The sequence below is a fragment of the Podarcis melisellensis genome (genome assembly GCF_964234715.1).
Source record: "Podarcis melisellensis genome assembly, chromosome: 3".
NCBI lineage: Eukaryota > Metazoa > Chordata > Lepidosauria > Squamata > Lacertidae > Podarcis > Podarcis melisellensis.
Genome location: NC_138530.1, coordinates 23173481 through 23186979, shown reverse-complemented (window position 1 = coordinate 23186979; position 13499 = coordinate 23173481). Strand labels below are relative to the sequence as shown.

The 13499-nt window shown below is 41.2% G+C and overlaps 1 protein-coding gene across 5 annotated transcripts in view; it reads left to right on the top strand.

The window, feature by feature from the left end:
* The window catches only part of MTA3 (metastasis associated 1 family member 3), a 115004-nt gene that overhangs the window by 26338 nt on the left and 75167 nt on the right, over positions 1–13499 (top strand). For all 5 annotated transcript variants that reach the window (XM_081903991.1, XM_081903992.1, XM_081903993.1 and 2 more), the window contains exons 4-6: positions 140–266; positions 11602–11665; positions 12804–12921. In XM_081903991.1, coding sequence (XP_081760117.1) covers positions 140–266; positions 11602–11665; positions 12804–12921 — 309 coding nt within the window. The remainder of the gene's footprint in view (positions 1–139; positions 267–11601; positions 11666–12803; positions 12922–13499) is intronic.

The window sequence follows — 13499 nt, the reverse complement described above, 5'->3', positions numbered from 1 at the left end:
ACTTTCTATGCAGAGCACATTTGGTTGCTTCCAGGTTGTTCTGCAGAAATGAAAGGAGCAAGGTGTATGGGTTGAAAAATCTGCCTGAAAGTGTGGAGCTGAAGGTAACACCACTCTTCTCTTTTCCTCCTTTGTGTAGAAGAAGTTGAAGAAGAATGTGAAATTCCCAAAGAAGTAGATTTGACTGATAAACAGAAACATCAACTGAAACACAGAGAGCTTTTTCTGTCTCGCCAATATGAGTCTCTTCCTGCAACACACATCAGGTAAGAAGCTGCTGGGAAAAGCGATTAGAGTCATGAACACTCTCCCTCCTAGCCATAGCTCCTGCTGCTAACTCAGTGGGCAGAAATGAAAGGCTCTTGTCTCCATCACTGTATCTGCCCAGCAGGTTTTCAGCAGCTGTTTCCCTCGTTTCTTTTCCATCTCTATACAATTGTTGAATTGCATTTTGGGTTGCATTCAGTGTTTTCTTTTGCCATTAGCTGAGCACAATAGCTCAGCAAAAACATTCCTAGAAAAATTAGTATGATTGCATGGAGGATTCTGATGAGCGATTTTAAAATATGTGTATGCAAAGTATATTAATCGACTGGTAGGTATTGTTTTTTGCTGAACAGTGCATAAAAATGTTGGCTTTGGGCCTGATGCAGTATTCTGCTTTATGCATGTTTGTGGGTTTGTGTGCCCATGAGCTTTTCACAGTACCTTTGAACAGCAGCTCCTCTGCACTGTTGCGACTTCCAGAATGTTGAAAACGACCTTTTTATGTGGCTCGGGGGAGTGTGGTGTTTGGAAGTCCTGCTGTATGGGATGCCCAAGAATTATTATTTTTTAATTATGCCTAGTATTGGGACATTGAATGGCTAATTAAAAATTCTGTATCATTGATGCTTGGGGCTCTTTGGCTTGTGGCATGGGGAGAAGCTGATTGAAAGAAAGCTTGCAGAAAGGCATTAATTGTTACTTGTAGTTCCTGGCATGTTATCAGGGAACTCTAGTTAGACAGATCCATTCTGGGTAGGGCTGTGCCCATTGGATGTTGAGAGATTGTGATGCTATCCTAGCCTATCTAGGCTAATTGTGTATCTGAAGAAGTGTGCATGCACACGAATGCTTATACCCAGAACAAACTTAGTTGGTCTCTAAGGGATGCGGGTGTACTGTGGGTTAAACCACAGAGCCTAGGACTTGGTGATAAGAAGGTCGGCGGTTCAAATCCCCGCGACGGGGTGAGCTCCCGTTGCTCGGTCCCTGCTCCTGCCAACCTAGCAGTTCGAAAGCACGTCAAAGTGCAAGTAGATAAATAGGTACCGCTCTGGCGAGAAGGTAAACGGCGTCTCCATGTGCTGCTCTGGTTCCCCAGAAGCGGCTTAGTCATGCTGGCCACATGACCCGGAAGCTGTATGCCAGCTCCCTCGGCCAGTGGAGCGAGATGAGCGCTGCAACCCCAGAGTCGGTCACGACTGGACCTAATGGTCAGGGGTCCCTTTACCTTTACTAAGGTGCTACTGGACAATTTTTTATATATATTTCAGACCAACACAGCTACCTACCTGAATCTAGGCTAAGTGAGTGTGTGTGTGTATGTGTGTGTGTGTGTGTGTAAAAGTTATTTTGTGGTTTGGAATGCGACATGAGGTAAAGTCTTTATGAATTCTTAGTACTGGTGTGGGCTCATGAAACTTTTCTATGAAAACAAATAGGCGGTCATTTATTAAGGATACACACACACACACGTATATTTAATAGGAATACAAAACATTAGTTTTCATTGCTACTTGATTGGGGCTTGGAATATAACAGCCTCTCCCTCTTTTCTTCCCTGAGACTGAGAATAAAAATTAGTTCCCATTCCAAAATCCAATGCAATAAGTGAAGGGTGGGTGGGTGGCAAAATACTCCTATTTTGCCACTTTAAAAGCATCTTCAGCCCCGGCTACTCTTCCCCAGGAGGATAACTGTACTTTCTCACTTTGTTTCAGCATCCTAAGTGGGAGAGCCAGCTGCATCTGCCACCAGTAATTCTAGCTGATCCAACTGTGAATCCCATTGTGGCAGAAACGCATGAGAGCTAAACTGACAGTGTGAATTCAATTAAATAGGAAAGGGGCGCTGTAACTTTTAAACAGAAAAAGATGAAAGATCCTGAAAGATGGAAATACTGAAAGGTGCCATGTGGAAATCTTATTTATTTATCTGTTGCATTTGAAGTGTAATTAGTTTTAGTTAGTTATTGCAGGGGCTTATTTATTATTAAGTGGATTTCTTACTGTGATTGCTTACTTTCCATGAGTTTTAATTATATTGTACCCCACCCTGGTATTGGTTATGATAGGAGCGGGATAGGAATATTCTAAATAATAATTAAAAATAACCAATTCTAGAGTTGGAAGGGACCATGAGGGTCATCTAGTGCAATGCCCCCTGCAATGCAGGAATCTTCTGCACAGTATGGAAGAGGAAGTTCTGATGGGTGTGTGTAAACATCTGCCAATATTTTTTTTGTATCCCAGCCTGGCAGAATATGTCATAGCAAATGGCTGTGGAGAGGTTGCTTGCACTTACCATGAGCTTGCAAGCAATCAGAGTACACTGCAATTTAAAGGCCAGGCTAAGTGCTACTTTGTTCAGAGGAACTAGTAAGGAGGGAGAATAGAACCCTTTTCCACCTGCATTTGGCCATCTGAGATATCTCTCTCTCTCTCTCTCTCTCTCTCTCTCTCTCTCTCTCTCTCTCTCTCTCTCTCTCTCTCTCACACACACACACACACACACACACACACACCCCACCCTGATCTGGGAAATAGCTATAGCTTTTAACTGGGAAAATACAGTGGTACCTCGCAAGACGAAATTAATTCGTTCTGCGAGTTTTTTCGTCTTGCGAATTTTTCGTCTTGCAAAGCACGGATTCCCATAGGAATGCATTGAAAATCAAACTTGCAAGGCCTTTTCGTCTTGCGAAGCAAGCCCATAGGGAAATTCGTCTTGCGAAGCAACTCAAAAAATGAAAAACTCTTTCGTCTTGCGAGTTTTTCGTCTTACGAGGCATTCGTCTTGTGAGGTACCACTGTAACATGGGGACAAATGACATGTTTGCATTATTTTATATATAACTAAAATATATTTCTATGCGTTTTGTAAAGTTTCATTTCCAATAATGTAGAAGCAAAAGCACACAAGATTCTTCTGGAGAAAGGTATAAATTGCAGTCCATCCAGGACATGGGATGTATTTTTCAGACAATGATTTGCCATGCTGCAGTTAAACACTACAGGGAGAAAATGCTGTACCAGTTGGAAAGACATACAAGTGAGAGAGTAAGCTTGCCAGTCATGAAATAAGGTCCTCCTATGGATCAGAAACTGATTGAGGAACAGGAAGAAGAGAGTAAGAATAAATGGACAAGAATGCAGAAAGCGGATTACCGCAAGGATCAGTGCTGGGACAATAAGTTGCTCATTAAGGATCTATAGTTAGGGGTAGCAAGATGTGCTGATCGTACCAAATTGTTCAAGGCAGCTAAAACAAAAACAGATTGCAAGGAGCTCTGAAAGGATCTCTCCAAAGTAGGAGAGCGGGCAGTAAAATAGCAGATTCACTTTAAGCAAGTACCAAGTGGTGCACATTGGGGCTTATAAATAACTAAATCCTAATATTATGTATATGCTCCTGGGGAGCCTGGCCAGTCAGTGGCGATGACTAACCGGGAGTAATGCTGTGCTTGTGCTGGATAGATGAAGATGCTCAGCCAGTGTGTGGCAGCTGTGAAAAAGGCGAATTCTCTGTGTTAGGGATCATTAGGAAAGGAATTGAAAATAAAACTGCCCGTTGTCATAAGATCACTATAGAAATCTGTAGTGAAGCCGTACTTGAAATACTGTGCACGATTCTGCTTGCTTCACCTCAAAAAGAATATTGTAGAGCTGGAAATTTTTAGAAAAGGGCAACCGAAATCACCCAGGGAATGGAGCAGCTCCCCAGTGACAAACGTCACAACATTTGGGACATTTTTTAGTTTACAAAGTAGTAAAGTAAGGAGGTGGGACAAAGCAGAAGTCTATAAGTTTATGTGTGGTGTGGAGAAAGGGGGGTGGGGTGGGGAATACTAGAACCCAAAACCATGCAGTGAAGCTGAGTGTTGGACGATTCAGAACAGAAAAAAAATGAAGTACTTCTTCACGCAGCAGGGAGTAAAACTGTGGAACTCACTGTCACAAGATGTAGTGATGGTCACCAGAGGATTCGGCATCCATGGAAGATGAGGCCTTCAGTGGCTGTGTTCTGCTGCTGCTAGCAGAGGGAGAATGTCTCCAAATATCAGTTCCTAGGAGTCAGAAGCGGAGAAAATGTTGTTACACCTCAGGTCTTGCTTGCAAACTTCCCATAAGCGCCTAGTTGGCCACTGTGAGAGCAGGATTTCAAACTGGGCAGGGCACTGGCCTGATCCAGCAGGACTCTTCTTACATTTGCATGCATCTTCTAATGTTAAAAAGGTAAAGGTAAAGGGACCCCTGACCATTACGTCCAGTCATGACCGACTCTGGGGTTGCGGCACTCCTCTCACTTTATTGGCCGAGGGAGTCGGCGTTTGTCCGCAGACAGCTTCTGGGTCAAGTGGCTAGCATGACTAAGCCGCTTCTGGCGAAACCAGAGCCACCTCCCCGCTGGAGCAGTACCTATTTATCTACTTGCACTTTGACATGCTTTCGAACTGCTAGGTTGGCAGGAGCAGGGACCGAGCAACAGGAGCTAACCCCGTCGCGGGGATTCGAACCGCCGACCTTCTGATCGGCAAGTCCTAGGCTCTGTGGTTTAACCCACAGGGCCACCCACGTCCCTCTTCTAAGGTTAAAATAAAAAGGTTAGGTTAGGTAAAAATAAAAAAGTTTATAGAAATCAGTTCAATTACCTTCGGTAGCTGTAGCAAAAGTTGTGGGCAACCTCTGGCCATCATCTGCAGCTATTTATCATTGCAGTATAAATTCTGGAGTTTGGGAACAGGAGCACACATTGGGTGGGCATTGGGCGTGACCCTCTTTATCTCTCCTCGCTTTCTCGAAACCAGAACCTTAGCAACCGCGGGAGTACAGAAGTTGGCTTTCCTTGGTCTAGTATTTATTTGATCTCTTTAATCTGTCCTCTTTTTTAAAATCCAGGACGTTAACAAGGAAGTTGAAATCCCTTTCGTTTTAAGGCAGTATTATTGATTTAAAACATCAGCGTTCTCTTGCTTTCTCAGCCTAAAATGCCCAGAGCAAAGTACAGTCCTGAAGTGCTTCTAAGCCCCATTAATTTTTCCGTAGGAAAGTCAGACGCGTTCTAGGTACTGCTCCTTTGATTCAAATGGCCCCAAAGCTTGCACCATTTTGCATGCGCAGCCTTCTGTTTGACAAATGTTTCTATTGCCATTACTTTAAGGCCAATATCCCTTGGTATAATGGATGTTTGCTTTTCTGTTCCATTAATCCTCAAACATCCTGGTTTAAAATAAGATTTGAATCTCTCAAGTGGTCGTGTTAACGAAAAAGAAGAATAAGGAGGTTAAACGCTGCAGGAACTGCCTTGAGCAAATAGCCTTTATGTAATCTTGAGGATGGAACTGTTTTTTAAAAAGCAAACAGGTTTTCAAACTAACCAGCTTATTGAGCTAAATTTAAATAATGTTAAATGCATTTATTGCGAAACGTCAATAATCCTAGTCAGACCATTTAATTGTTTTCATTTACAAAAATCAATCCTGATGACCAAGTAATAGCAGTGATATTTTTAATTGCAACTGTGTGAGACAGAATATCAGATGGAGGTCTAGCAATTAGCTTAATGATCAGTACAGTATCCTTATAAGTCAATTCGGTGGGGGAGGTTAGAATGCAGCCTTGATGGTTAAGATTTTACCAGCCAAGCCCACATACAGAATAGCAAATGCTCTGCTCCCCACCCCCTTGGCTCAATTTCATTGATTTTTAAGACCACAGGGGACTCTTGTGATTATTTTTGTCTTAGCTGCTGCTTGCTTTTAGGCAAAGAACACATGTACCTAGGCCAATAATGTTAATTAACTAAAACACAGATTTCAGATGGAAGTGGTTTATTTAAAACAACCGTACCCCCCTCCCAAATAATTCATTTTTGGAGGCTTCATAGGTAAAAACAATATTACCTGTGCTGTGGAGAATTTTCAGACTTTGCAACTGGTATGTGATGCTTTTAAAGCTCCTTTTAATTGTTTTAAAAAAATACCACAGCAGACCAATGCCCTTATTAGGACTAACTACAGTATTTTTCTGTCTATAAGATGCCTCCGTGTATAAGACGACCCCTATTTTTGGGAACTTGATTTAAGAAAATGGGGGGAGAGGTCCCCCGTGTATAAGACGCCCCCAAATTTTGGACATTATTTTTTAGGGAAAAAACCTAGTCTTATACATGGAAAAATATGGTAAATGTCACAAGGTAACGAACCAGTTTTTGAAAATTCTCCAGAATTCTTTTTCTTTTCCTTTGCGGGATGCAAAACAGATTTCAGGTCGCAAAGCAAAAACCATGGTTGCCCCTACATTTTGTGGGAGGTGGGGGTTCAGGAATACAAAATCCAGCAGGTACTAAGATCTGTCTGTGTCCCAAGCCTAAAGGAGCAGAGGAAAAGAAAATGTGATAATATGGAGGTTAATCTTAGACAGGCAATGGGCAAATGCCTTGTTCACATGTAATGCCAAGCCATATTCATGAGCAGCATGTGGGTACAGTGGCTGCTTCAGTCCTCCCCTGGTCCTGCTGCCGGTGTGAACCTGCACTTGTGATTTGTTATCCCAAACAGTATCTGAAATTACTATAAGGAGGTTTTAATCTTTTTTATATTCGGGGGCAAATCGCAAAAAAAAAATTAAAAAAAAATCACACTTCCGATATGGGTTGCAAAACGCCTGGATGCCATTTTCGACCCAATGAATCCCGGCTATGTCTGGAAAATACCGGACGTATGGCAGCCATATTGTAATTCCTAAATAATTTAATTTAATATTAGCATTTAAAGCCCCAAATAGCCAAGCTGGTTTTTCTGTCCCCCTCCCCCTCCCCTCCCCAAGACCCAACCAAGTTGGGCAGCAGTGGCATTGTTTGTTTGTTTGTTTGTTTTAAGTACAAAGTACACAAACCATCTCATTCCCCAGGCAACAGATCAATTGTTTTATGAGCAGAGCAATGACAGCAACTAATTTGTGCCTCATTTGTGAAATGCTCACACCAGGGAGGTTCAGTTGGCATCAGGCGAAAATGTACCTATTTAACCAGGCCTTTGGCTGATTGACATCCGATCTTTAAAATACGTTGTGGAAGGGGCGGGGGGAGGGATTCTTGGCTTGTTCCTGTTCTTATTTTTATCATGTATTTTGCGGTTTTTATATTGCAATTTTATGTTGTGAACTGCCCTGATATCTATAGGTATAGGGCGCTATACAAATTTAATAAATAAATAATAATTGCATGGGTCAGATCAGTTGATGAGGAGAAGCTGTGTTAGGATTCCTTGCAAGAAAAGGGAAAAGTTGACAGCTATGACTGTGTGTGTGTGTGTGTGAGAGAGAGAGAGTATGTGGTGAGACTTATCCAGTTTTGGTCGCACCCACTATTGGCACGTGGCACCTGGGAGATAGCGAAGAGCGAATGAAGCCCTCAGGTCAAAAAAGGTAGCTACCCAAGCTTGTACAACAGGGTTTTGTTTGTTTGCTTGTTTAAAGTTGCTGCTAATATTAATACTTCCAGGGCCTTTTCGATGGTGACCCCCCCATATTTGTGTGATTCCCTTTTCTACAGTATGAACTTTGTAATCTTGCATTTGCTTTATAAATGTGTTGTGAGCTGCCTTGAAAAAAAAGGTGTGATATAAATAAATGAAAGTTATGAATCTGAAAATAATAATTGAGTGGCAAATATTTTGCTGTACATCTCCAGTGAACATTATTTCTGATGTCTTCTAACTAATTATCAAGACACCTGATGAATGGGAGAAATTTGTCAATATTCCAGTGTTTTTAATAGATTTATTTAATGTTCACAGTAGGTGATCTCTTCCCAACCACCTTTAATCATTTGAATATAGTCTTATTGAAATTTTCCAAGCGTAAGAGTACAACCCTGGATTTATATTTTAAACAGATTTTCAATGCATCACTTGACATTCAAATTAGATCTGAAACACAGTGTTTTGTGTTTTAAAATCCACTTACAAATGGGCATTCACTTTTAGATTGCTAGTGAAGTTTCATAACAGTAACAATAACTGAATCAAAAGAAGACACTGAAATAATTTTTGGAGCAGCTAAGCCCTGCAGATGTTATTCCCTTGAATAATAATAAAGACATTCTAAAAATCCAGTATGCCAGACGACAACATCTGGTCAGCAACAAGCCCGAAAAACTAGTAGGGAGTCACTTACTTGGAATGCTAATGATATAAGCAGAAGGACAGGAAATCTAAAAATCTCAGCGCTGTAGTTCTGTAAGTCCATTTGAAAGCTCTTCTTTTGACTTCTCTTTCAAGTGCTGTAAGCCATACTCCCAAGAAGCTGTTTTTCACATTTACATAAAAATAGCCTGTTGGATCAGGCCAATGGCCCATCTGGTCTAGCATCCTGTTCTCACAGTGGCCTACCAGATGTCTGTGGGAAACCAGCGAGCAGAACATGAGCACAAGATCTCTCTTTCCTCCTGTAGTTTCCAGCCGCTGGCATTTGGAAGCCTTGCTTGCCTCCAACTGTGAAGGTAGAGAGCATAGCCATCATGGTTGGTAGTTTTCTCCTCCTTGAAACTGTGCAGTCCTCTTTTAATGCCATCCAAGTTGGAGGCCATAACTGCCTCCTGCAGGGAGCAAGTTCCATAGTTGTGACTCTGCTTTGTGTGATGAAGTGCTTTCTTTCATCTGCCCCAAATCTTCTAACAGTCAGTTTCATTGGCTGTCCACAAGTTTTGGGTCATGAGAGAGGGGAAAAAACTTTTCTCTATCCACGTCATGCATAAATCTGCAAACTTCTGTCATGTTGCCTCTTACTTGCTTTTTCTGCAAACTAACAAGTCCCCAACACTGCAGCGTTCCTTCGCAGAGGAACGTTCCTCCATCCCATCGATGATTTTTGGCTTCCCTTTTCTGAACCCTTTCCAACTCAACAATATCCTTTGTGAGGTGAGGCAACCAGAATTGTACACAGTACTCCAAATTATAGATTTGTATACAGTGGTACCTTGGGTTAAGTACTTAATTCGTTCCGGAGGTCCGTTCTTAACCTGAACCTGTTCTTAACCTGAAGCACCACTTTAGCTAATGGGGCATCCCGCTGCTGCTGCACCGCCGGAGCATGATTTCTGTTCTCATCCTGAAGCAAAGTTCTTAACCCGAGGTACTATTTCTGAGTTAACGGAGTCTGTAACCTGAAGTATATGTAACCTGAAGCGTATGTAACCCAAGGTACCACTGCAATGGCATTATGATATTGGGGAGTTTTGTTTTCAATTCCTTTCCTAATGATCCCTAGCATAGAATTGGCCCTTTTCATGACCACAACACACTAGGCTAACACCTTCATCAAGCTATCTGCTATGACCCCAAGGTCTTGCTCCTGGTTTTCCACCTCCTGTTCAGACCCCATGAGCATGTATGTGAAATTAATATGTTTTTGCTCCTTACATGCAACACTTTACAGTTGCTTGCATTGAATCACATTTGCCATTTTACTGCCCATTCATTCAATTTGCAGAGGTCCTTTTGGAGTTTTGCAATCTCTTGTTTTAACCACACTCGTGTCATGTGGCCACCCTGTTACCCACCTAATAGTCAGTTCTTTTTACTGCTTCTTGCAGTGGTGGCCAGGGACAAAATGACTCAGCACTTTGACAATGTGAATTCTCCACTTGTTTCGGCTTTGATCTCTCACACACACATGCATCAGCCGTGATCCACTAGACCTGGGGGTGTTTTGTGCTCACTTCCCCCCGCAGACATCTTTATTGTAATTTTAAAAGTACATAATTATATGTGCACTAAACATGAGGAGAGGTAAATAAAAGAGAGAGAGATAAAAAGAAACAGCACCCATGTAGAAGGGCAAGTAAAGGGGGAAGGGGAATAAAACCCCAAACTGTATACTTTACAAAGTTGTTCTTGCACTTCACCAGATCCTAACCTATTACAGTACAGTGGTACCTTGGTTCTCTAATTTAATCTCTTCCGGGAGTCCATTTGACTCCCAAAATGGTTCAAAAACCAAGGCGCAGCTTCCGATTGACTGCAGGAGCTTCCTGCACTCAAATCGGAAGCCGCATCAGACGTTCAGCTTCTGAAAAGCCTTCGCAAACTGGAACACTCATTTCCGGGTTTGCAGTGTTCAGGAGCCAAGCCATTCGACTACCAAGGTACTACTGTATTTGTAAGAATGGATTCCAGATATGTGCACATTTAGTGGATGGAAATTTCTGTGGAGGCTTCTTTCCCTTTCCCAGAAGCTCTGTAACTACCTGGGCCAGTTTCTGGCCAATCTTCAGTCTTTATTCAACTAAAATGGTTTGCCTCTCGGTGATGTTCAGCTCAAGGGGCTGGGCTCCCAGGCTTCAGTTCAGAAATGGATAGAGGCTAAATTGCCTTTGCTCCTTGGCCTGGAGAAACACACATTATCTGGGGTGTTCAGTCGCCTACTGCCCTTGGAGATGACCAGCGTTTTGTTTCTGCTCTGTTGGATGGAAAAGTGTTATCCTCATCCTTTCCAGCAAAGCTTTCCGATCTCCTTCTCCTGGGAGTCGTAAGGGATGTATCTCAGTAGTACAGCGTTTGCTTTCCATGCAGAAGAACGTCCCAGGTGCAATGCCCAGTATGACTGGGAGAGACTCTCTGCCTTAAACCATGGAGAGCTATGGCTACTTAGCATGGACAATACTGAGCAAGGTGGAATGATGATCTCACTCAGTAGAAGGCAGCTTCCTATTCAGAATGCTGTTGTCTAGCTTGCAGGCTTCCCTCAGGCATCTGATCAGCCACTGTGAAGACAGGATGCTGAACTAGACGGAGTATTGGCCTGATCCAGTATGCTCTTCTTATGTCCCCCCCCACCTTTGTAATCTTTCAGCCAGTGAGGCTACATATGGCATATAGAGCTACGCAGTCAGGATCCCAAAGGGGCTTTACATGAGCCTGTTATTTGAACGACATTAAGATAACCTTAGTTTTGAATAAACTTCACTACAGCCACTTTTGAAAACATGCATTTAAGTGGGGTGTACCTCAAATGAAGATGGTACCATTTTAAAGGTCTCTATCCTTTTCCTTAAATGTTTACTCTCCGCTGAGTTTTATGCAGAAATAATTAATGTGTTTAGTTCATTTGTATTTGCGATGATACTCAACTTCCTTACTTTCTTCACACGTATACCCTTTCCTGAAGCCTGTTTACTCATAGTGCATTCATGGCCATTTCCTGTTTAAAAATCATTGATTTAACCAAAATTTCTAAATTCTGAACTTGGTTGACTAATCTGTTGTCATTTGCTGCTTGAAGAAAATGGCGTTATAAATCATTAATATGTTGTTGATTTTTGTGTGTGTTTATATAGGGGGAAATGCAGTGTTGCACTTCTGAATGAGACAGAGTCTGTATTGTCGTATCTCATTAAAGAGGTAATGCCACATTTTTCATAACTTTCAGCGTCCTTTTTATATGTGGTTTCCTTGAGTGTTATGATTTTTCCTGCAGATTGTTACGAAAACCAAATAATCCTTTTGCTAAGTAGCATAACATGAATAGCTAAAGTTGAAAATGATTTGTGTCTGTGTTTATTGTTTGGAATGTTTAGTTTCTTGAATTATTGATGCTTTATTGTAACAATACTGAAACAGTTTTTGACTTTCAGCCAGAATTTTGCAAATGAAAACGGGCTGTCTCTTTCTGACTGCCTAATTATTTTCCCAGTGATATAGGATTAAATTTTAATATGATTTAACTCAGGATTTGGAAGGGAAATTTGATCCATCCACAAACAGATAGATTTTTTTTTTACGCAACAAGGGCAGCACGAATATTAAACACAAAGAAGAATGACAGCTGAAATTGATAGAACATGTAGAATTGATGTGTAAAATTAGATCAGAATGAGTCTGATTTTAAAGAAGATGGGAAAATGTTTGCAGAATATTTAAAAACTCAGTGTAAATATGTTAAAATGCAAACATGAGTTGAGTAAGGACAGCAGTAAGGGTGAACTTTCTTTTGTGATAAGTGGGGAACCATGGAGGGAGAGAGGGAGGGGAAGTCGTAGGTGGAATGATTGATTGCTAAAATTGAAATGTTGTTTGATTCTTTATTTATTAAAAATATATAAATAACATTTTAAAAAAAGAAATTTGTTCCATCCACATTTCAAAACAACCAGCCTGATCTGCCCTGGATTTATTCACAGATTGGAATGCTGTCAGCATTTGGATTATCTCATTCTTTAAATTTGCATTGAATTGTGTGGGTTTAGGTACATCATAATGAATGTTCCATGATAAAAATGCATTGAAAAGTATATGAAATGTGTATTTTAGGAGAATAAATGCTTACTTTAGGGGAAAGTGCCCAAAATGTAAATGTATTTTTTCCATGCTTTAAAAAAAATAATCTTCCGAAAATAGGATGTAACTGACCTATGCAAAACTTGCCAGGGAAAAGAAGCATTTTTTCGGTGCATGTGCATTAAAATGCAGAAATATGTACTGTTGTTTTATCTGTCATGAACTAATAATACTTTGGAAAATACATGTCTTCTTTTTTTAGGATACTTTCTTCTATTCACTGGTATATGATCCATCGCTGAAAACACTTCTAGCAGACAAAGGAGAAATCAGAGTAGGTCCCAGATATCAAGCAGATGTTCCAGATATGCTTGCAGAAGGTAAAACTCATTATAGTTTTGACTTGGTGTACCAGTTTCTTTTTAAGTCTGATGTGCTTTGATGCAGCTTTGAATGTGCAGGCTATTTTTATTATTATTTATAAAAGTAGATGTATACCGTTTGCTTGCAAAACTTCAGGGCGGTGTACAGCAAGTTAAGAAGCATTAAAACAGAACCAATAATTAAAATGGCTGGCTACTCAAGAAGAATGCACAGGCCTGCTAACATTAAAAAGGCTTCAAGACACCTGAATTAATGGAAGACTTCCTGGTTTGTTTACTTGGTCACACAAGGGGAGGCGTGCCGAGGCTGTATGCACAACCAAAAGACCCATTCATATGTTGGTTATTAAGCTGAGATTCAGTTGTCCAAACTTGGTCCGTGGACATGAATGTTGAGGACAATCCAGGAGAAGTAGAATTGCCTCTATCCCTTGCTGTCACAAAAATGGTGGCACTGGCTTGGACGAAGGGCTGTGGACGTTGGGTGCCTCATTAGGAAAGATGGAGACAGCCATTCCCTATTTGTCAGAATATGATGATGATGATGCCATTTCAGTCTTTGTGGACATTATGAA